At 41.2% G+C, this 24,535-nt stretch overlaps 1 protein-coding gene across 7 annotated transcripts in view; it reads right to left on the reverse strand.

Moving 5' to 3' along the window:
- Window positions 1-3,598: 3,598 nt before the first annotated feature.
- Window positions 3,599-24,535, reverse strand: part of NEDD9 (neural precursor cell expressed, developmentally down-regulated 9) — a 192,930-nt gene continuing 171,993 nt past the window's right edge. For all 7 annotated transcript variants that reach the window (XM_077143655.1, XM_077143656.1, XM_077143659.1 and 4 more), the window contains 5 exons: window positions 12,086-12,187; window positions 11,476-11,577; window positions 9,455-10,696; window positions 8,082-8,171; window positions 3,599-5,958 (listed from right to left, as the gene is read on the reverse strand). In XM_077143655.1, the coding sequence (XP_076999770.1) occupies window positions 5,449-5,958; window positions 8,082-8,171; window positions 9,455-10,696; window positions 11,476-11,577; window positions 12,086-12,187 (2,046 nt within the window). In that variant the 3' untranslated portion in view covers window positions 3,599-5,448. The remainder of the gene's footprint in view (window positions 5,959-8,081; window positions 8,172-9,454; window positions 10,697-11,475; window positions 11,578-12,085; window positions 12,188-24,535) is intronic.

Below are 24,535 nucleotides of genomic sequence, written 5' to 3' on the forward strand. Positions count from 1 at the left end.
CAATAGTATTCCATTGTATGAATATACCACAATTTATTTATTCCTTCACCTGATGGACATTTGGGCTGTTTTCAGCTTAACACTAGTAGGAATAAATCAGTGAGTTTTGTGTGGGTAAATGAACCCGCAAAATTTACCCAATTCATTCCTCTTGGGTAAATATCTATGACTGTAATGGTAAGTGTATGTTGAACTTTTATAAGAGGTTGACAAATTATTTTGCAAAATGATTGTACCATTTTACATTCCTACAAGCAAAATAGGAGAGTTCCGTTTGCTCCATCCTTAACAATTATTATTGATTTCTTGTTTCTTGTTCTATCAGTTACTGATTGAAGAAAGTTGAACTATCCACCTACAATTACAAATTTGTCTTTTTCTCCTTTCAGTTCTATCGGTTTTTGCTTCCTGTATTTTGAAACATTTAGGAATGTTACATCTTCTTTATGAATTGATTCCTTTATCATGAATTGCCCCTCTTTGCTCCTGTTTTGAATTCTACTTTGTCTAATACTAATATAGCTACTACAGCTTTTTCTTTATCAGATTGTGCATGGTATATCTCCTTACGTCCTTTGCTTTTTAACTTCTCTGGGTATTTTCATTTAAAATGGGTGCCTTTTAAATAGTGTATAGTTGCATCTTGCTTTTTTATCCAGTCTGAGAATCTCTGACTTTTAATTGGTGTGCTTAGACCATTTACTTAAAAAGGAAAACTTTATTGAGGTATAATGGATGTAGAATGAACCATACATATTTGAAGAGTACAGTTTAATGAATTTTGACATGAATATACCTGTGAAGCCATCACCACAATCAAGAAAATCACCTCCACTTGTGCTCCTTTGTAATCCATCCCTACCACCACTCCTATCCCCTTGCAGCTACTGATCTACTTTTTGTCATTACAGAGCAGTCTGCAGTGTTTTATATTGGGTATAAATGGAAGCGTAATGCAATAATACATTAGTATGTATTTCTTTTCTTTTCTTTTTTTACACATACTCCATATCCACCAAACGTACACTCCCCTTCCCTGCTCCCATCCTTTGATAACTTCTAATCTACTTTCTCGCTCTGCAGATTTGCTATTTCTAAACATCTCCTATAAGTGCTGACCATACAATATTTGTCCTTATGTGTCTTGCTTATTTCACTGAGCATAGTGTTTTCAAGTTTCTCGCATGTTACAGCATTTCTCAGAACTTCATTCTTTCCCATGGTCAAATAATATTCCAGGGTGTGTATATACCACATTTTGTTTACCCATTCATTCGCTGATGAACACGTGCATTGTTCCTCCCTTTTGGCTTTTCAATAATGCTGCTATGGATGTTGGTGTATAAGTGTGCGTTTGAGACCCTGTTTTCAATTTCTCTGGATATATACCTAAGAATCGGGTTGCTGGGTTATTTGGTAATCCAGTATTTAACTTTTTGAGGAACCATAATATTGCTTTCTACAGTGTGTGCACCATTTTACATTTTCAGAGTACTCTTTTTTTGTCTCTTAATCAGCAAAATGATTTTGAAATTCATTCATATTGTTTTTTATAGCAATAATATGTTCTGTTTCATTGCTGTGTAGTATTCCACTGCATGGATATTACAAACGAAACTGCTACCAACATTCTTATACAAGTCTTTGTATGAACATATATGCTTTTATTTCTCTTGGATAAATACCTAGGAGTAGAAATTCTGAATTGTATGGTAAGCATAGTTTTAACATTTTAAGAAACTACCAGTCTGTTTTCCAAAGTATTTATACCATTTTACATTCTCGCTAGCAGTGTATTGAGAGTTCCATTTGGTCCCCATTTTTGCCAACACTGGTATGGTTTGTCTTTTTAATTTTAATGTTTCTATTTTGTGTGGTTTTTATTTGCACTTCCCTGATGATTAATGATGTTGAACATCATTTCATTTTATTTTCCATTCATATGTCTTGTTGTGTGAAGTTTCTGTTCAAAATTTTTGCCCAGTTAAAAAATGTTTTGTAGTTGTCTTCTTATTCTGGGTACAAGTCCTTTGCTGATATATGTGGTGCAAACATTTTTCTCAGTCTTTGGTTTGCACTTTTGTTTTCTTATTTCTTTAGAAGAGTAACAGTTGTTTTAGATAAAGTCCAATTTATCAGTTTTTTTCTTTTAGGGTTTTGTTTTTGTTTTCTAGCTAAGAAATCTTTGTATACTCAAAGATCACAAAGATTTTCTCCTATGTTTTCTTCTGAAAGTCTTAGAGCTTTAGGTCTATGACCCATTTGAGTTAATTATGTAGGGTATGAGCTAAGTGTTAGTGTTAATTTTTTTCCATAGAGATGCTTAGTTGCTCCAACACCATTTTTTTTTCAAAAGACTTTCCATTCCCCCTTTGAAGTGCCTTGACACTTTTGTCAAAAATCAATTAATAATTATATGCATGGGCAAAATTTTACAAGGTATATCCAAATACTTTATCCATAAATATCAGTAGCTAATCAAGCAATAAAATTATAATTTGCATTGTTATCAATCTCATATTTTCATCAAACATAGTTTGCTTTTAATGAGTTCTTTATGTCTAGTCTAGAATGAATAGAGCAATTTCTTTTGACTTTAAAGCCACAAGAGTGGTAACATCCATATTACAGTAGTAGAAATTATCCTGTTTTTCTCTTAAATTTACAGGCTATTTGGTAAGAGCTGCAGATTCCAGAACTTTCTCCAAATGCAAATACTCTGAAGTGACACAAAATGAAAACAAACAAAAAAACCTTCATTTTTCCAAAAAAAAAATCAGTTCTATAGCATTGCTTACAAGCCTCATTTAACTTTCAATATTAAGAGTGTCAATCTAAGCACAGAAATATTTATTTCTGTGACAATGAGAGAAATATGGAAAGTAAACTCATTGGCTATATGCTGGTTTGAAACTGTTATATATCCCAGAAAAGCTACGTTATTTTAACCCAATCTTGTGGGAGCAGACCTAGTGTTGGGTGGGACCTTTGGATTAGGTTGTTTCCATGGAGATATAACTCCACCCATTCAGGGTGGGTCTTAATCTACCTACTGGAGTCCTTTAAGAGGGAGATATTTTGGAGAAAGTGCAGATTCTTGGAGACAGAAAATGCCCCAGGAGATGCTGAATTAAGAGATGAAATCCAGAGTTTTCTTTGGAGGAAGCTAAGAGAGGACCCACAAATGCTTAGAGAGAGAAAACACCCCAGCAGAAGCCAGAAGGACCTACTGGAGCTGAGAGAGCAGTTTTGATACCAGCCCAGGAGGGGCCAGCAGACATCGCCCACGTACCTTCCCATGTGACAGAGAGACCCCAGATGCCATTGGCCTTTTTAAAGTGAAAGTATCCTCTTGTTGATGCCTTAATTTGGACATTTTCATAGCCTTACAACTCTAAATTTGTAACCTAATAAATTCCCTTTGTATTGTGTTATGCTTTGAAATTTATTGCTTTTATATATATACATGTTATTCTTCAAAATTAAAAAAACAAACAGTGGTAAAAAAAAAAAGCGCCCCTTTGTAAAAGACAAAATATATCCATTTCTGAAATATGGCGTTCTGGCAGCATTAGCAAACTGAAACAGACTACAAAAACAGAGATCTAAAAATTTAATGATTTAAAAATAACCTTTACATACAAGATGGCAAAGAGGGTAATACAGATAGAACTTTTTGGTTTTTTTAAACTTGAAATGTCACCACTTAGCTTAGAACAAGTCTGTCACCTCCTAAGAAATACACAGGATGCCACAAAATCGACAAGGACATGCTTTTAAGCTTTTTCAAGTGTGTTGATTTTGAGTAACTCCTTTCCACCCCACATGCTTACTTAACATATAACAACTCAACTTTTAATCTTTCTTCGTTTGGCAGAGCAGAACTTTCAGGAACTACAATTACAGATGTTTTGTAAAGCACCTTCCATAATCAGTTCCGCCAATTTTTTTAAAAATCACAGTGAGGGCATATATTATTCTTTCTTAAATCCTTTCCTATTCCAATGTTTTCATTCAAATCGAGTGTAATGTAGTCAAGGCATATATTGCAACATAAAAAAAATGTTTTCACAGAGGCTAGAATAAAACCGTTAAATAAAAACTGAAATACCATGTATGACATGCTTCTTAACTTCATAACATGTGAATACATTTACCCACTGGTTAGCGTGTCATCCCCCCATGATGAATCTGATGGTGTGTAGTTTGTCTGTGATGGATTCACACCAAGGGGTGTGAGGAGACACACTACGATGTGGATGCTGTGACCTGGCTGTAAGATAGTGGGAGGTTGCAGATGCAAGGTCATTGGCCAGCCATAGGTGTACAGATTAATTGGATTCAGTGCAGCTACCTTGAGCTTAGGGGCCATTTAGGTGAGTTTCGAGCAGAGTACAGGACCAAGCAATGGGTCATCCTAGAGGAAAGAGTAGGATGTGGTCTGGTGGCTCTAAAGTTCAGATGGCCAAGGAGCTGGCCAGTTTCCCTCAGGTCATAGGGATAGTAGCACCTAAGTGAATGTTAAGAGTCATAAAGACATCTAATTAGAACTGGGAGATGGAACCATTCTTTCTTTTTGTGAACAATCACAGATTGTCTTTACAAATTTCTACTGCAAATTATACAGTTCTTACAAACCTAAAAATATCTTTACAAAACCTCCTGGCAAAATCAATCACAAATGCAGAAGATCAAATAGCCATGGTGGGGGGGGACACTTAGGCTCTCATTTTATTGTGGCTTCCTCTCTGTGTTGAAACATCCACATATACCTGGCCTCTAAACTCGGTTCCCTCCTCTCTCGTGATGGACCTTGTACAAGAAAATATCAGATCTTGTATTAACACATACTTTTGCAACTTGCTTTCTGCAAGGGCCTTTTTCAACTGGAAGTGGGGGCATTTTGCTTTAATGTATTCAGAAAGATCAATTTTGAATGGGTTTTCAAAACAAGAACAAGCCATGCCAGGTTTATTTGGGAAGTGAACACTTGCAAATATACTTCCCAGACTTGGTAGTGACAGGTTCAAGGTAATCGCGAGTATATGTACAACAATATTTCATCCAGCTGGTGTTTTCTAAAAAAATGCAGCATTTGGAGGTGCTAACTAAGGTGCTTCTTAATTCATGTTTTTAATGGAATGTATCAGATAAACATCTAGAAACAAAGATGAACACACAGGTGCACACAAGCACGTGGACAAGTTTCTGTACAGTCTATGCCTTAGATACCAATATGTATACATAAGGAACCAAACAGAAAAAGGAAAAAAAAAAAGATTTTTCCTTCTCCAGCTCCCTGAATTTTCTGAATATCATCTAATCCATAAAATGTCATTAAAATATTTCATATAAAATATCTACAAAAATAGATAACATTTACAAAAACCAGATAGTATTTCCAGTTTCACTTAGACCCCACTCAGTTCGCTTTTCCTCCTTTTCTCCTCAGAATGTCGCCATCTCCAGCAAAGAGCGCTTGAACAGCTGAGCGTTTCTAGAAAGATCTGTCACTTGGTGAACCATTTCCTGCAGGGCGGTGGTGCTGGGGTAGTGGAGGGCAGCCATCTTGGTTGCCATAACTATAGCCTTGAGCTGTTCACACAGCTGGTTGCTGGAGTTCATCACTTTGTTGCGGATGTCCTGGGCAGCGACCTGCCTCGTCAGCGTGTCACCAATGAACACCAGTTTGTGCGCACTGAGGATGACAAACTTGCTGTGCGCCACAAAGATCCGCGGGGGCTGGGCTGAGCTGACGCAACTGAAGAGAGCGTCAATGGCATTGAGAAGGGAGATGTAATGGGTCTCACATTGGTCATAGTAGAAACAAAGCAACTGCCTGTCCTGTGTACCCACGCCGCTGCTTGGGGCCGGCAGACTCTGAGAGGGCTTCCACTTTGAGATGTCATTCTCCACAGGCTTTGTAATTTCTTGTTCCAACAGCTGGAACTGACTTAGCTGCAAGGAAGGAAAGAGTAGACGGCATGAAGTACAGGGTGATTTGTAAGGGGAATTATTCCGGGCTTGGAGTAAGAAGACTTGGAATTTACTCCCTAGTAAGGGTCGGACACCCGTTAGATGGGAGGCCTTGGTCAAGTTTCTGACTTTCTTAAATTGTGGACCGTGAAGGTTGAGAAAGATGATCTCTAAAGATGCAACCTCCAGCTCAGGCATTCTATGATTGGACGATTGGTCTCTTTTGCCTTCAGGTTAGAATGCAGCGTGGGCTGGTGGTTAAGTGCACAGACTTTGGTTTAAACCCCAGCTCTGCCACCTATCCCTTCAGGAAGATTAAATGGGTTAGCTTTCACGAAGTGTTCAGAATAGTGTGTGGTACAGCGTAGGCTCGAAATAAATGTTTATTAAATGTTGAGTGCTGGCCAGAGAAAAACTCAACGTAGTGATCTCTTTGACAAGTAAGTCACCGATAGTTTCCTTCCTCCATGGGGACAGCCTTTGTGCTATCTCATCAAGCTCTCAGATTAAATGAGGATTCATGGCCCTTTTCTATTTCTCCTATTCTTTCTGTGAGGATCTATAGAAATATGATCATACAGAACTTCACAGACGAATGAAGCATAGAAATACATGTGCACTTATGCTAAGAACCTACCTGTAGAAATCTGGATGCTAACTGTACACCCTAACATTTGGCCCCACATAGTTGTTGAAAGAGAAGAGCCCAGCACTAGGTCAGACATGATATGTATAAGCTTTCTTTCCTCCTTCTCTCCTTACTGCCCCCAATTAGTGTATGCTCTAACTTGTCATTATACTAATTTCCAGTTATCCCATCGAACCTTAGGAGAGGCCTTTTCTCTTGCAGGTGAGGACTATCCTTGCCCTAAGCTTAGGGCCCAGCCAGGCTCTCGCTGTGAGAGAGGGCTGAGTCCAGAGCAGGGATAACCTCATCCAGCGTCTCCTCCAAGAAATGCAAGCAGTTTATCTTGTCTTCTCTATGGGATCTGCTTTCTCCTTAGGAATTAATATTGTTTCAACATGTTACCTAAAACCCTGCAGTCTTAGTTGGCTGAATGTCAAGGCAAAACAAACAGATACAGGGTGATTTTTCCAAGGTATTTAATAATAATGAATTCTATTTCATACAGTTTGTACTTTGCAGATATGTTCATAAATATCACCTATTTACGACCCATTTTATAGAAAAGTAACTGAAGTTCAAGGGGATATTAAGTGACTCGCCTAAGGTCATGGAATTGGTTGATCAGAAAACAGGGACTAGAACTCAGATGTCCTGAATGCAGCACGCCATTTCATTTTGCTAATCTTGTAAATTCTCAACCCGTTTCTCTTTATTTTTATATGCCCTGGTACTAGAAATATTCATCAATATCTGTCCCACTCATGCCCAACTTGTGAATCAAGCTTCCCTGCCCACATCCTTGGTAAATGAACTAGATATATTTAGGAAACTTTGTATCCTGCCCTCCTACCTGTAGATTCAACCCAGGACAGTCACACCACAGGCTTGTGTGGCTAGTCAAACATAAACAAAACAAAACAAAGGAGATAGCCCGATCAGACTCTCTTCCTTAGGAATTTGATGAACCACAGAAGGGAGCTGACCATCAGTTGAGGAAACTGAGATAAAAAGCCATCTGTAAAAATAGGGGAGAATGAAACAGATTTACAGAAAAATAGCAAAGGAAACAGAGAGAGAGAGAGAGAGAGAGAGAGAGAGAGAGAGAGAATTTACAGCCCTAGTTCTCAGCAGATTATGTCTTTCTTTTCTGTTTTTGAATTTCCCTTTTATGGCTTTACCTATTTGCTTGAGCTAGCTTAGATGGGTCTTGCAACTTGAGACCAAAAGCCTTAACCCAAGGCTACTATGTTAGTTGTGCAGGCTTAACCTGGAAAAACTGCTGTTATCCAGATTCACCACTCTGGATAAGCAAGGCCATAAACCTTCTCTTTGTTCCTACATCCTATTACATGCCTTTGAGCTTATTTATGCCGGAGTGTGCTGAAAGGATCAAAATCATAACCTTTTGAAGTTATACCTTCCCTGCAAAGTGGGAAATCTTTTCAGCACCAAGTAGTTTTTGTTCTGTTGAACTTACCTGATGATGTTCCAGCTGCATCTTGTTCTGTTTGATGATATTTTCTTTTTCTAATAGCTCTTTCTGTTGCCTTTCAAACTCCTCCTTACCCTATTATTTTTCAAAATAAAGAACACGTTACATCACCACTGTGATTCACTTATGCGAACAAGTTTAAATGTGTAAATCCTCTTTCATTTTCCACCGCCTTGGCAATGTCCTGCATGCCCAATTAGGTTAAGGCTGAAAACTAAAACCACTTTCCATGTGGGGTACAATACTCTCTGCTCCACTGTACCATTTTCTGAGATCTAACCATGATCCCCTTCAAATCTCTGAAGTAGGATTTCTTAGGGCTCTTTTCTAATAGATTTAGATGTAGAATCTATAAACCTTCCAACACATTTCTCTTCTAGTTCCTTTGAATCATCTATAGATCTCTACTTTAAATGAGTATTTCCCAGTCTGTAGAGTCAGACCCAGGGAAGTAAATGCTTAATGCCTTCATCTATTCTTCCCCCACACCCTTCCTAAGCATGAAATGTGGCTCCACCTCCCACTCCTAACATCTCCTTTTTTCCACTCAAGGGAATTAGTTTAATAGATCATAGTATAATTTGTGGCCCTCAGAATGACTGAATAAGGGACAGTAAGCCAAATTCTGAGTAATGGATCTCAGCCAAGTGTTTTGATTCCCCAGAGTGGCAGGGCAAGCTGTCAGGATCCCAAGTCAACTTGGTAGAATTTCCACTTGTTGAAGGTAGCTTGTGCCTGCCCATTTCCTATATGCAGGCTAAGCTACAAGTCAAATGGCAGATACCCAGTGGTCCTCTAGGTAAGTCTGAGATGTGGATACGTTTTTCTGTAAGTTATTACACACACATACACACACACACACACACACACACACACTCACAGAACTATAGACCTAGAGGGGACCTTAGAAGTTCTCTGTACAGACATTTTCAATTTTTGTTTTCTTAACAGCAGAACCCTTTTCAAATAAAACATTATGTGGCACTACAAAACACAATACAAATAGAAATGGAACTGGTATGGTTATAAGAGGGCCCACTATCCTACATCCTGTTCCCTGTGGCATATCAATTAGATCTAACCCGACCCCACACTTCATTCATTTTTACAACTAAGGAAACTAAGTCCCAGAGAGGTTAAGTGACTTGGTCATACAATTAGTATCAGAGAAAAGTCCAGAGCCCAACACACAGGAACCTCAATCCCGTGTTTTCCCTGCTGTATGTCACCTTCAGTTTGTGAACTACCTGGCTTAACTTTAATCACACTCTCTTTTAGCAGGCCCAGCCTTACAGGTGTTCTTCCCAGGCTCCCCGAATGTAGGTGGATGCAAGTGTTTTATGAGTTTGGTCCTTTACCTGTAGGTGGACATAATCATAATCATCCATCCAGCTCCTTTCAGAGCCATCGCTGCTGCTGCAGTCATGGGGCTGGTCCTTGCCCAGGCTTGGGGGCAATGGCTTATTGTGGGCCTGGACTTTGTGGTCCCCAGGATGCAGCAGTTGCATCTGGGAGCCACTGTGTGGGTATTCGGGGGAGTTCAGGATGCTCTCAGACCCATTCTTCAGATGCGAGCTGCCAGGGCCTAGTTTGAAGAGGGTCTCAGCGTTGGTGTTAATGCTCGTGGTGAGCTGCTTGGCATCGTCGGGGACTGTCTTTGCCACCATCACAAACCGGTCCAGGTCGTCACACTTGTTTTGGGGCTTGCTGATGGCTAGGAGGTTCAGCGACCAGTTGCACTCATTTAAGTCATGACTGGTCTGGCTGAGGATCTGGTGCGAGTCTTCGACTCTTTGGAGCTCCCGCTTCATTTTGTTATGGAGGGTGGGTTCTGGAAGGCAAGAAGCATTGGCCACAGCTCCCCTGGCAAAATGGAGGTACTCCTTCAGGTAGAGCTCGACTTTGTCCACCGCCGTGCGTATCTCATTGATGTGCCTTTCCATGTACCCGTAACACCGCCAGTCTGTGGTGACCAGTGCCGAGAGGCCGGAGACACCTACCTCCAGGCTCTGCTGCAGCCGGTAAAGCCTTTCAATGGCTGTGTCCGGATCCAGGAAGAGTCTTTTGTCCTGAGATGGGGAGGCTGACAGTGAAGACTCCTTCGACGTAGTGGAAGACGTGGACATGTTGCTTCTGGTACTGCCTGTGCTGGAGAACGACAGCCGGTTGATTCCATCTACCACGTCCTGGGAACCTTTAGTGTCCACTGGGTTGTGCAGAGGGACATCGTAGACACCATCTCTTTCTTCGGGCTTTGTCTTCTCGCTGCTGTCTGCTGGCGGCTCCAGGAACTGCACTCCCCGGGGGATGTCATACGCGTCACTCTGGGTACCCATAGATGGTGCCAGCTGTGGGGGCGGATGGCTCAGGGACATGCTCTGGTGTCTCCGGGACACCAGTTCAGCAGCTCCAGGGATGTCGCAATTGTACTTGGTGTTGAGGTCCTTGGCCACTGGCTTGGTGCTAGAAGGGGGGATGTCATACACGCCCTCAGGTCTGATGTCTGACCTTCCGACTTGTCTCATAGGAGGGGGGAAATCATAATCTTTTTCCCTTAGCGCTGCTTCCTCTCGGCAAGTGGAGGGTGGGGTGGCATATACCTGGAATACAAGTGAAAAGTAAGTAAAAGAACCTAAAACATTTGCGTGAAGCCCTGAATGCTTGCTCTGTGCTGGCTTCTCTTCTGGCGCTCTGACTATAGGTGTTTCCCAAGGCTGGGCTCAGCTCTGCTCTCACCTTGCTCGATCCTTTCATGTGCCACCCTTCCCACAGCCTCGGCAACAGTGTATGTGTAGACCTCCCTGCTGAGTGACTCTCTCCTGGGTCCCCGGCCACCCCCTGCATGTCTTTCCTCAGCTGTTCTGTGCTGAGAACTAGGTGTCAGTAGATGCGAGGTCTTTTCCCAGATCTATGGCCTGCTCGATGATGGAGTGAGTTGCTTAGATACTCTGAGCCGCAGCTCCCTTATCTGTAGAATAAGGGTACCAGTGCTTCCTCAGCAGGCTATCCTACACAGTAACAGAGTGAAACAGAGGAGGAGTTAACCTCTGTTTGGTTATATGGACCAAGTAAACTGGAACACCCTATATACATACGAAAGACATTAGACATATTGGCTAGTATTAGCCAATCTGAAATAATTATCTTCCCTTCCAGTGGGCGCTCATTATTGACTATGTTATTTTTTTTAAAAGGTGGGGCCTCTTAATACAGATGTCATCTATTAAAAGATTATCTTTAATTCCTGCCTTTCTTTCCTTCCTTCTCTTTACTCTCTCATCAGGACTAGTATTTCCCCTTTCAGATTTGATCTTCTTGTTCTATACCAGTGAACTAACACACACTCACACTGTTTGCTGCTCTGTAAATGCTCACTTACCATTTTACTCGGTGGGATGTCATACACCCCTTGAGGCTTTATCTCTCCCACCGGAACTGAAAACACAGGACCCTTCACTGATGAGGGAGGAATGTCATACACCTGAAAGGAGGCACTTGAGTTACTCAGTATGCAAATGTCTCATTCTGGTCATTTTGTTGAATGCTACTGAGCTTTTTATTTTAGCTTTGTTAACCAGGTTAGGTACTGGCAGTATTCCATGCAATACAGGGTTGATGGGATTTTTCTCTGAAGATTTTGTATTCTTTGACTTAGATTGTATAGAAAAATGATCTTAATTGAAATATTCACCCTGTCTGTACTTTAAACTGTAGTTTAAATTTTACGCTTCCTGGAAAACAAAATGACAAAATGATACAGCCACAAAACTTTTCTCAGATCAAGAACTAGGATTACCCGATAAAGCAAATACAGGCAACAGAATTTAAATAACCTTGGCTAAAATGCCTCCTGGATGGACCACCTAAATAGCTTCATATTATGTCTGCATACTTTGTGAATTCTCCTTTTTTCTCTAATCCCACCAATACCTGAAGGAATGCCACTCTTCAGAACAGCTCGTGCCTGGGATCACGTTTCTGCTACTTACCCCTTGAGGGGTGTGGGATGGAGGAATGTCATAGATGTCTTTTTGGTATCTGGAAGGATATTCATACACATAGCCGTGGCCTGTCCTCACGGGAGTTATCACCTGGGGGCAAGAGGACACAGAAGTGTAAGTTTCCAAGTCTCAGTCCTGCAAAAAACTGATGTCCCCTTTTCCTAATCAGACACCTGTCCCTCTTCTTTTCCCCACTGAGAAAAAAAAAAAAGGAGAACAGAAGAGGTAAGGAGACAAGGAGATACCAATAAACTTTTAACTCCCTCCTTAGTCTCAATGAGGAAGAAATCCCTGGCATACCTCTATCTCCCTTCCCCATGGTAACAGAATCATCTCAAAATGGCTCAAAGTCTCGATTCCCAAAATATACTTTAAGGGAGCATCGTTTTTTAAATTACGAAAGTCTTGGAGTCCCTTTGGAGTACTAAAGCTCTTCTTCTTATATGAAAATCACAGCATAATGGAATGGTTTTTATTGAAATTTCTTAGAGGGTTCTGAAGCTATTTGTAAAGTGAATAATGCAAATAGAGTCCAGCCACTCAGAATTCCTCTCATGACTTCCTCAGGAGGCCTCTTCATCCAAACCTGATGATGGTGATTCTAAGTAAAATTCCGTAGGTCACTAGGGTTCTTTTGCAAAGCTAACAGTCAAACAGTGCCGCCCGGAGAAGTCTCCAGGAACTTTCAGTCTAACTTAGGAAACAAATAAATACTGCATCAGGGAGCCACTGGGCACAGAACTCAGGTCTCCTGACCTTTGGTCTCTTGTGCTACTTATTTTCCCATTTCCACCAGGGAAGCAAATGTCTCAGACACTACGTACACCCGGCAGATGCCAGGGGTCACACACACTCATCACGGCGTCTGGGGTCGGAAATCAATGTAAATGAAACGAATCGCACCTGGCAAGCTCAGGTTTTCAGACCTACCCATTTCATTGGGGGCCTGAGCTCAGATAGAGAAATTACTTGACCTTAAACTCATTTTGAAACATTTAATACCGCAAGGGTTTCTTTTCTGCCTAACACCTCCTCGCTGCCATCCTGACTGTGCCATCTCCAGGACAGCCCATGGTTTCTTTGAGGAGAACAGGCATTGCAAATTACGGAAGACTCTGTTGTTCCCAAAGAAACCATCCTCTTTTATCCTTTCTCTGGTGTGAATACCCTGGCGTCAGGCTGCCTACGAAACTATGTGAAAAATGCTCCACGTCTGTCTTATGCTGAAATGGGTGGAACTGGGCCAAATGCACCAGTGCCCTTCTCCCTGGAGCTCTAAAATGCCCAAGATCAATTTGATTTTAAATCCCTTGCGCTTGAGACCTGATTATTTCTTGCAAAGAATGTAAAAGTGATTAGTATGCAAGCAACTTTTCCACCAGCTCTCTCCATTGCCTCGGGTTTCAAAAAGGAACTTATTGCTTTAAGGTTTGCTGGCACGGGGTGTAGGGAACTGTTTTATAGAGCAGCCACTGTATTGTGCATAGCAAAGCTTCCTTTTTAAAGCAGGATGCCTTTTACTAAGGAAAAAAAAACCCACTGTGTTCCTAATGCCCTTATACTATTTTTTTTTTATCCCCACTCATTATTGTCCAGGAGAGAAATGTGGAATCTTCTCAGTCTATCTCATCAGCTCCTCTATTTATAGCTCTCTATTTTGGCTTTATGATAGAACCTGCTTACAACACAGCTTTTGTTCAGTCTTTAAAAGCCTCTAAGAGTGGATTCTATCCGAGGCTGCCAAGTAAGTAATAATGCAAACAGAAAACCAAGGCTGCTTATACTGAAGTCTGGCTTAACTGTTTCATCTTTGGTTTAAAAAAGGGAGGGGGTTTGGGAGAAGAAGGGGATGGCTTTAGTGTCTGAAAATAGCACTTGAGTGAAATGTAAACACATAATGCAACCTCAGAAAAACAGGGTCATGAGCAAAGCTTTTCCTTGCTTTGTGGACCTTCCTCTAGCTGAGCTCATTAATGCTTCCCGGCATTTAAAACTTCGCTTCCTGCCAAATGTTACGGGACCCGGACTTGCTCTCTCTTTCTCATTTTAAGAATGCCTGCGGTCATCTGGTCTTTGAAAAACTTTGCATTCCAAGCCAGACATTTTCCTTGTTTATGCCTTAAAAGAAACAGATGGTGAAAACCACAGGGGGAAAATGCCAACAAAATACAACCACCCCCAATTCCAGCATTCCCCAAAGCTCCCATGGAATTCACCCTGGTCCCCCAGTGGCATTTGAATGGGACGATCATTTTGCAAACGGTTAGACATATCCAGGGGACTCAACCAGCCACTCTGTGACATCTGGAAGAATCAGAGCTACACGTCTTCTTTCCTCCCCTTGGATGCTTTCCTCCTCAATCCACTGTTTGGGTCATTTTCCTGCCAACTGTGTGTTCTCAACTCTTAGGAAAGTGCTGACCGCTGTACCTTACAGGGTATCCACTTAGGTAGTTCATTACATCTTTGTCTTCCTGCTTCACATACATACCAACAAACCTTTCTACTATCCCTCTCCATTCCCATCTCCCAGAATGATCGAACCTCAGCCGAAGAGGGACACCAAGTCTACCCAAGAAGGGAGGTAAAGTTTGGAAGGGTTTCACTGGGCATTTGCATAGTGAAGCATTGATGGAATGAATGGCTACACAACAGACATTTAAAAACTAGTTTTCTCGACGAAATCAAGTCAGGTTTTTCATTTCCTTTGTTTCCTGTTTGTCTTTTCTGCATTCCTTTCATTCTATGTATTTTATAGTTACCAGGGCTTAGCCTTAGGAATGACCAAACTGACCTCTTAACTCATTAGTGTTGCCACAAAAAGGGGCTAAATTGTGGGGCCTTTTGGAGCTCTGTGACAGAGTGCTACTGCAACTGCTTCTCTGATTACCCTGGCAGAGGATGTGCATTTTCCAAATGTGGATTTTCTGTCCCTATGAAGACTCCAATTTTCCTCAGACTTCAGTACCCTTCTTGTCAGCTCACAGAAGATTCCAAAGGCTGAGACTCTGGGAAGAGCTTTGAAACAGAGAAGAAGGGTGGACTGAAGAAATTCAGAAAAGAAACAGTCCATTTAATAAATTGCCAAAGCTGAGCCCTAGCAGAGGTAAGATCAAAAGTCCAAGGGCTGGGATTATGTTACTCTCAAACTAATCTGCTCACATTAAAACAATTTGCCTTCCCCCACCCCCTAGTCCCCCACTTTGCTGGGGTTTGAGCCCCAGGTCTTGGGCAGCATAAACTGCTTATAGAGATGCTTTAGATGCTTTCCTGTCACATCATTTCCAGAGCCAGGCACAGTGAAATTTTAGAGAAGAGCCTGTGCTTGGAATAGCAGTAAGGACTCGGGAACACTGAAAACCAACACATGTGAAAATGAGAGTAAGTGACCCTAGTGTCCACATTTGGTTTGCCTGGTCTTGTGCCTAAAGTCAGGGTAAGGATCATGCACTCAGTTGCCTGTGGGGACGAGCAGGTAAGGAGAAGGGGAGACTCATGCTAGGCTTCCATGCTGGGGAGACAGACCCCTCAACCTGCCGAAAGGAGGCAGCCTACGCCTCAGTTCCTGCCAACTGCCATCCTGCAGAAATGCACCCCTTGTTGCCAGATCCTTCAAACTGTCAAGAGGAGCCAGAAATCTGGATTTTTATGTGAAATCTGATTTTCAAAATTGGCTCCAAGTTTTAAAACAGTGTCTTGGCCAAACTACACATGTCTGGGGGCCAGCTCTGGCCCCCAGGCTGCCAGATTTCGCCTCCATATATACATTTTGCCCTCCTCTCTCAGCACTTTTGGAAGTTTCTGAGGTCAGAGTCTGCAAGCTCGTCACCAATTCCATGCCTTGGCAAGACTGAACTATTGCCTGCATATGCCCTGCACGCCCACACTTCTGTGCCTTTCTCTTGCTGGGTCTTTGTCCAAGAATTCTTCTTCTTCTTCATATCCAAATTTTATTCAATTTTCAAGGGCAAACTTAATGTTTGTCAGCCATGAAGCTGTTCCGAGATAACTCAGAATTCCCTGGACATTTTACCTATACTTCTCTATTGGTATGTATCATTTGTGTCTTGACTGTTTCTGTGCATCTCATCTCTTCATAGCATTATGGAAACAGAAACCCTGTCCTGCTCCTTTGTATATAAATGGCTGGGCCTACCTAGTGCTTTGGATATAATAGGTTTTGGATGAATGTATTTACTGAGTGAGTTAAGGAATAAGAAAATTCAACGCTATTCTTAAGCAAGATGGGATGGAGAGGATGCTAAAAGAGATGGTCTCTATGGACGAAGCTTAGTTTCCAGGTAACTCAGCTCTTGTGTGAGATCTATGAGACAAAGGACAGAACTGCATCTTATGAGCCATGCTCACTGGGCAAGTGAGGGAGCCCAGAAAGCAGACAGGCTATTGTGTAAAGTTGTGAGACTAGAACAGAAACCAGGGAAGAATTCTTGCACCACCAGTTGGATGAAACCACTATTGGAAGCCAAGTAGGGCCTCCAAATGGTTTCCTTTTCTTCACTCAAGAGCCTGCGTGTGACAGAGACACCTGACCTCTTCTCAGTATGAGCCAGAAACATATGAGCAAGTACTCTGAAAAAGGAAATAAAAACAATCGCTATTTTTCACCTCGGTATCAGAAGGAAAATACTAAAAGAACAGGAGCTAGGCTTATTCTAGTTTTGTGGACACGTGGTAGAGAATCTGAGTACTAGAAGCATGGCCCATGGTGTCTTTAGCTCATTAGAAGAATTAGGTTTGAGGAAGTGATGGGGGAAGGACGGGGATTGAAAATATAAGCTGGAGTCAGAAAGAGTTGGGTATAAATTCAGTCTACCATTTACCAGCTGTGAGGGCTTGAACAAGTTACTTATCTATTCTAAGCCTGTTTTCTCCTTCATAAAATGGAAATAATACTTGCCTCATAGGCGATTCTGAGTATTAAATGAGATCAAGTTTGTAAAATACTTAGCAAAGTGCCTGGCCCAGAGTAAACCCTTAAACCTTAGCTATTGTTGTTTTAATTGTTGTCATGATTTACAGATTCTGCTTTTGGACTTTGGCGTCCATAAATGGTAGCCTAGGTAATTGAGACCAACCATTCTGCTGAAGACAATCAAAGACACAGACAAACAAAAAACTGGGGAAAAGATCTAAAAGATTTTCTTAATAGAGTCAAAGAGTTAAAAAAAAAAATAACGAAGACCTAGCAGGTCAAAATTTGGGAAAGAAAGAGGAATTCATAGAACTGAGCCCAAATTTTGAAGCTGCTTTTGTCCTGGCGGCATTTACTGATCTGAAACAGGTCTCTGACAGGCTCCATTGTGCTCTCTACAGCTTCTTTGGGGTAGGGAAAACAGGAATCTAAGGTTGCTTAGGAGGGAACCTGGTAAACCCTCCCATTTCGGGCTGCAACAGTAAGGACTAACTGGGAGGACACCCACCCACGCATAAGCTATCGACAAACTTTAAGTCATAAGGGTTGCCCAGCAAATCTCAAAACCTGAAATCAGCTTTAGGTGCCATTCGAGGCTGGCAGAGAAAACCTAATCTTCTCTGGAGGAAAAGAACATCTTCTTAGGCCTCAAATGATTTCTACGAGTACTTTTTAAAATACAGTGTCCGGCATACAACCAAAGATAACCAGGAATATAGGAGACAAGACAAAAGAAAGAAGAAAAAGAGCCAATTCTTGTTTTCCTTTCTAATATGATGAAGTGGTTGTATGTGCATTTGTAATCGGAGGTCTCAAGGCTGTTTGCTTCCAGAATGTTTCATGATTAAACCACAGGAGAAAACACAATTTAATCATTCTTAGATTTAAGCCAGATAGAAAGACGTGAATCTTCAAAAATGAAGGGAGGTCTAAGAGGCCATGGAAATTTCAAATCAAAACAATAACTGATGACACTTTGACCTTAGATGACCATCAGGAGATTTACTTGGGGTATTATTTCACTCTGGTCATATCAGCATTGCCATTATCACAGTGATCACCAAGACCCACCAATGGAAAACCCCAAGGGAAGAATATGCTTTTATAAAGTTTAGAGATACAGATATCGATCCAAGAAAAGGATAGCAAGGTCCCAAAGTCAGGACTATTTCTCTCGTCAATGAAATATCATAAGCTGGATTTCTTATAAGGATCTCACCCAGAAGTAGGGCACATACCCATTTCTCTGGAATGTCTAGAAGCAAGACAATTTCTGCTCACATGGGGTCACTTGTGCCAATGTCTCAGCAAGTATACTCAGGGAGCTCTTCTTGGGCATCCATCTCACCTCAAAGCATGTGCCTGGGACTGGGCCCCCACCCAGGAGCTATCTGGTTAGCAGAGTTTTACATTCTCAAGCTGCATGCTGCTAGCTCAATGGAGAGGCACTGAAGGAGGTGGGAAGGGACATCCATGAAGGCACATCCTCCTCATCCCCAGGGAATCCTGCTAAAGTCAATTACTATGGCCTCAGGTCTCACCATGTTTTGTTTGGCTATACTTTCATCTGACACCAGCCCTACCACTCACCTACTTAGCACTTCTCGTCTCTTGCCTGCATCCCACTGCTTTATTTTGAATACTTCCCTCCTTCCATATGCTACCAGCAATTCTAAGGAAGAATAAAAACTGTAAAAAGGAAACAGAAAAGTCCCTTTCTAGGCAGTGTTGGACAGGAGGAATGAGAGAGAGAGGGGGATGGGTGGGGAAGGACACATAGAAACGTCTAAAGCAGTGGGCATATTCTAGTCTTGTTATTCCTAGTTTTATAGTAGACATCAAAAAAATTACAGAATCACAGAGATACAAGTTTTTACAAAATTAAAAAAAAAAAAGAAATCCCTCTTGGAAGGACAGGGTGGAGTCTTTTGTATAATATGCCATGATTTAAGTCTCCGTGTCTGAGTCTCTACAATCAAAAGCGACATTCAGATTGACCTGAATTACACAATATTTTGCCTCTGATACCCAGATGATGCCTTGACTATCAAAAACAGTGCTGATCTAAGAATCTAAGAGAACAGGAATCCATGTAAGTGCCCAACTTCTTGGTGTTTTGCCCTAGCATCTAGGAATTAGACAACCCTGGGGGTGCTCAGGAGTTACAATGAATAATTGATGAGAAGTTAAAATGGGCCAGAGTATAACAAAGTTTTTATTTATAACCTTGCCATTAATAGATGGTCTGAATTTGAAAGTATGTTTCACTGATTAGCAGCCATCAATTTGCATTTTTCTTGGCGTATGTGGAAAGTAAAATTAGATTGCTTCCTGTCTACCTCTAATTCCCCTCCTCCCACTGATTTAATTATACTATCTCTCTCTGGACCCTGTGCATTAACAAGAGCATTTAGGTTTCCAAGACTGCAAAGGACTTGTTTCATTTAAATGTCTTTAGAAAACATTAACAGAGCCACCCTAGCACCATAGTATATACTAGGTTTTATAATAACCTCTTTCTCTTAAAGTCCATGAACTATTTGACCCTTTGCCTTAAAGACAACCCTAGGAAAAGAACCATCACCCATCACCATTATCATGTTGGCCCACAAGAGCTTCGATCCGATTTTCAGAAACTGCAAAGTTTATAGAGGTGTGTCTGTTTAAAATTCAAGATTCCCAGTTGCTTTGCTACAACCAGAAGGAAAAGCCACATGTTGCCTACAGTGGATTTATTAATTCTCTATAAATTCTCTCTGCCAAGCTTGGGTGTAGCAATGAGCTCATTTATTTACTTGCATAGCAACAATATAATGAAAACGAAGTCTGGCCTTAAAAATATACATGAGCCGCATCCATGGTTAACCCTTCCTAATGCTTCTCTGGTGCTTGTGACATGTTTTTTCGCCTTTTATTTTTTTCCTTCAAAGACATTCTGATGCTTGATTTTTTATGCTAGAACTAATTCTCTTGGCTAATCTCTTTCCCCAAATGAGGAAAAAGTCACAACCGAAAGCTCAGAAGTGGAACAGGGCTCTTGGGTCACTTTCATTTGACACAGCATTTGTGCGGCTAAACACTTGGTGGAAACAGTGTCCCATTGTTAAGTCCCTGCCAGGTCTCCCCCTGCTGCTTTCAGGAAGCTCTTTGTATGGCAAGTGCTAAAGCAATATTTAGTTATGGAGCGATCAAGCATCCAAGAGCAGTTAGAAGCATTTAATGTGAAAGAACACGATGGGAAATTATGTCTGGGCTTCTCAAGTGGGTGAGGTCTTTCTCAGGGCAGAGCTGAATCCAGCCTGTGACAGAGTGGGTACAGCAATCATTTTTAATGTCCCCTGGACCGAAATGTCCTTTGAATGAAAACTGTAAAAGGTCCAGACATTTTGGCTCTTTTGCTCTTCAAATAAATTCAAAAGGACACGAAACACTAAATCTAGCTTGTGACATGGAATTTAGAGAGATGCCTTCAGAATGCCCCATGGAGGATGTTATTATGGAAAAGAGGTAAGGGATGACCATTTCTGGACCCAAATACCTATTCCTATTGTCCCCTCCTAATTAGGAGACCTCTCAGAGCTTGGTTAGGAGATAAGACCTGTTGGTGGATGGAGTTAGCCAGCTCACATGGCAGAACTCGGTGCTAGCTCAGGAAGGGCTGCCATGTTGTGACACATCAGACCCATCGAGGGGTTTTGCCAAACCCGAGAGGGTTAAACAGAGGAAAATGGGCAGAAAAGAATGCATGCCAGGAGGAAGTGCTTTCTTAGGTCTTGGTAACAGAGCAGAGATGAGAGTGTTCTTTAATGAAGAAGTCCCTGGAGGTTTTCTTGGTTACAGGATGCAGATCTATCAAATTCTGATTCTCCCCACCTCATCACACCCCAAACTTTGCCTCCTTTTCATTCCTTGCTTTCTTTTGGCCTGGCCCCATCTTCTAAAGGAGAGATGGACTGGACCCATAAAGAAGGGTAAGAAGTATCTGTCAAGGTGTAGAGGTCTCTTTATATGAATACCTTTCTTTTTTTAAGGATCCCTAGGTCAGGTCATTTCATTTAACTTTTCAAGTGATTCTGGGAAGGAATCAGAAAAAGATACCTGGATCATAGAATTTTAGCAAAGACCATTAGCATGATAATCCAGCCCCAATCCTCATTTCACATTTGAGGGAAATGAAGGTCAGGGAGGTTACTCAGCCTGTTAATGACAGAGAAATGAACCAGAACCTCTGGCTAGCTGGCTCTGAGCTTGCCTCAGTTCTGGTTGCCTACACTAGCAACTTGGATTAGAAATGTACTACTTTTCTAATTTCACAAATAAATACTCCCAATGAAAGTTACTCCCTCATATGTGGAGTACAACTTGGGCATTGGGTGTGCCTTATGTTTCTTTTGGGTTCCTTATTCATTGGCAAGCCCCTTCTGGGAGATTTAACGACTGCTGGGTAAAGGAAGTTATCCATTAAGAGCAATCTGGAGTCATTTGAAAAGATGGTAGTTCCATATGGCAGAGAAAACCAACATAGCAATGTTCTCAGTGTGTGACCATGGTCTTTGTATCACCAAAATGACCTGCTCAGGACTTTGGAATCAGCCTGCTCTGACCACCAGGAGGTGTGACTGCTGCATTCCAAGACTAAGATTCCCTCAACAATTAAGCTGTTATCTGGATCTGAGGAGGGAGTCTTCAAAAGCAACTTTAATTTTTCCTGGCCAACAGGATGCTTTTTAGCACCCAGGACTCTGGTGAGCTGGAATTGCTAATGATGTGTCTAAGTATGCCTTCTTATTTTGGGTTTGGCAACATCAATCATTTATTGGGATGTAAAAATCATTAGCATTGGAGTCAGACAGACATGAGCTCAAATATCAATTCTGCCTCTTACTAGGAGCAAGTTAACTTATTTCTCAGACCTCAGATCCCTAAGAGGTAAAGTGAAGGTTGTGACGCACACCTCCTGAAGCCAAGTGGATTAAATGATAGTACATATATGATGTTCTTAACATGGAGCCAAGGCTCAAAGGCGCTTAAAGCCCCCATCCCCATTTCAGTTCTGAGATGAGCCTGAAGAATGAAATGGAGGCAGTGAGTAACTCAGTAACATGCTAAAGGTTACATTACATAGCCAGTTGATGGTAAATTGGAAAACAAAACAAAAATGATTCTGGTTGTTATTTTGTAAGCTGCTGAAATGTGATAATACCAGAACTGGAACAGCTTTTAAAAGGGGAATTTAATAAGTTGCAACTTTACAGTTACAAGCCTATAAAAATGTCCAAACCAAGGCATCCAGGGAATGATACCTTAATGGGTCAGGAACACCTCTGTCAGCTGGGAAGTCGTGTGACTGGCATCTGCTGGTCCCTTGCTCCTGGGGGCCATTGCCTTCAGCCTCTGTTCCTGTGGGGGTTCCTCACTTTGCTTCTCCAGGGCTGGCTTTCATCTCTTGGCTTCCTGTGGGTCTCTCCAAGTTCTGGCTTGCTTAACATTTCATGGTGATGTTTGCTGGGCTCCAAGCATTTCTAAACATCATGTCTCTGTTTTCTGAAGCAACTGTTCTCCATGCATCTACATCTGCTCTGTCAGCTCTGAGGCTCCTGTTGTTTCTGACTCTTTCCAAAATGTTTCCTCTTTTAAAGAATTCCAGTAAACTGATCAAGACCCACCTGGAATGGGTGGAGTCACATCTCCATCCAATCAAAAGTCACACCCACAACTGGGGTGTCACATCTCCATGAAGATAATCTAATAAAAAAATTTGAATCCATAGTATTGGATCAAGCTTAAAAGAAATGGCTGCCCTCACAAGATTCAATCAGGATTAAAACATGGCTTTTCTGGAGTACATAATATTTTTAAACCAGCACACAGATAGATAACTGGCTTAAGCATGCCCTGCTTTAAGAAAAATATTATAAAACAAGATTTAAATAAATCAAATATGATTATTGCATTGCTAGAGGATTTTTTGCTTCAAAAATTGACCTACTGTGGGGTTCCTTTGAAGAGTGGACTCTTTGACACACTTTAGATATTACTGGAGTTACCCAAGACTTTTTAGGAAGGTACAACATCTTGAGGAAGCTACACCTGTACTTAGGCAAGGGCAACCCATCTCTCTAGAAATGTTTCTTGACAACAAAATTGATGGCACAACTGTACAGAACTGAGTTCTTCTGATTTCTGACTATTTAGCTCTGCATTTTGCATAATATACTCGAACCAGTCTGTTTTCAAACGTGTTCAACCCAGATTGTCTCCGTTTTTATCATTAAACAAAATAAATAAATTTATTGCTTTCTCTCCCTCACAAGTAGAATGTGATCCACTTAGCCAGTCATCACACCTCCTACGATATCATACCTATTCATCTTGATAGGTCCAGTCACTTAGCATGAAATCATAGAAAAGGAAGGAAGATTACCTCTGTTTGCTTTGGTGTGGGTTTGTAAGAAGTTACTGATGCACTCCTAGAAATATGCACTATCTACGAGACTGAGAACAAATTGCAACTGAGTTTGAAAGCCTTGGCCCTGACCAAACAGAAAGGATCTTTGTTCATTTTTAAGGAGTTGTTACAGCTTGCTTATTGCACTGACCTGGGTGACTTGACTGGGAAGAGATACTTCTCATTTTCAAAGTGAGCTCATAAAGTCCTCCCTTCAAGTGCTCAAGGACCTCCAATTTAGTACAAGATGTAAAATTTATGTTGACTCTTGAAGGGAGAGATTTTAGATGAAGGTTCACTTCTCAACATAGCTCCAAAAGCCATGTATTGAGGGGAAAAATCATTTCAATTAGGATTATCTTTAGATAGAAATGTGCTGTTCTGGAACAAAGATAATACTTTATTGTGTAGTTTATAAGTGAAGAAATTGGAGGTACTTTCTAACCTGAAAGTATTTGGGGAGGTGTTATGTGTGTTTGTGCGTACGAAGGGAACAAAGGAAAGTGAGGTGAGGTCAGAGTTTATTTTACCTGGGAGCTTTCATTTCCTTTAAATCTATTTTCACTTGTTAGTAATTTAAATCATACCGCTTAATATATAACAGTTAATTGTCTGGTAATTGTGTGTTGCCCTAGACACAAACCAATAATGGAAGTCCTTGGTTCCTTAGACAATGCTATGGGTGTCTGTGTGTGTGTATGTAATTCAAGATGACTCAGTGTCTAAGAAGGTACAAACATTGTAGCTAATCTATTTCTGGTTCTTATATTACCTTTCAGGAATGGGCCTGGAAGACCTGTCAAATCTTTGAGTCATTTCCTGCCAACATTTGGCTGCATCCCATTTTGGAAGATAGGAATTGTTCCTGAACGATGAGGTAATGTGTTCTTGATAAATCTTAATATTACTTGAGTTTTCCAAATGCCAAGCCTAGAGCAGTCCTTACCCAAGCTTAGCCCATTATAGGCATTATAATGGGGTTAGATTTTTTATGGGCCCATGAGCTCCTTTGAGGCAAGTGAAATGTATAACATATTAAGGGAGCATCAAGGAGGGA

Source organism: Tamandua tetradactyla, chromosome 25, assembly GCF_023851605.1.
Source record: "Tamandua tetradactyla isolate mTamTet1 chromosome 25, mTamTet1.pri, whole genome shotgun sequence".
Taxonomy (NCBI): Eukaryota; Metazoa; Chordata; class Mammalia; order Pilosa; family Myrmecophagidae; genus Tamandua; species Tamandua tetradactyla.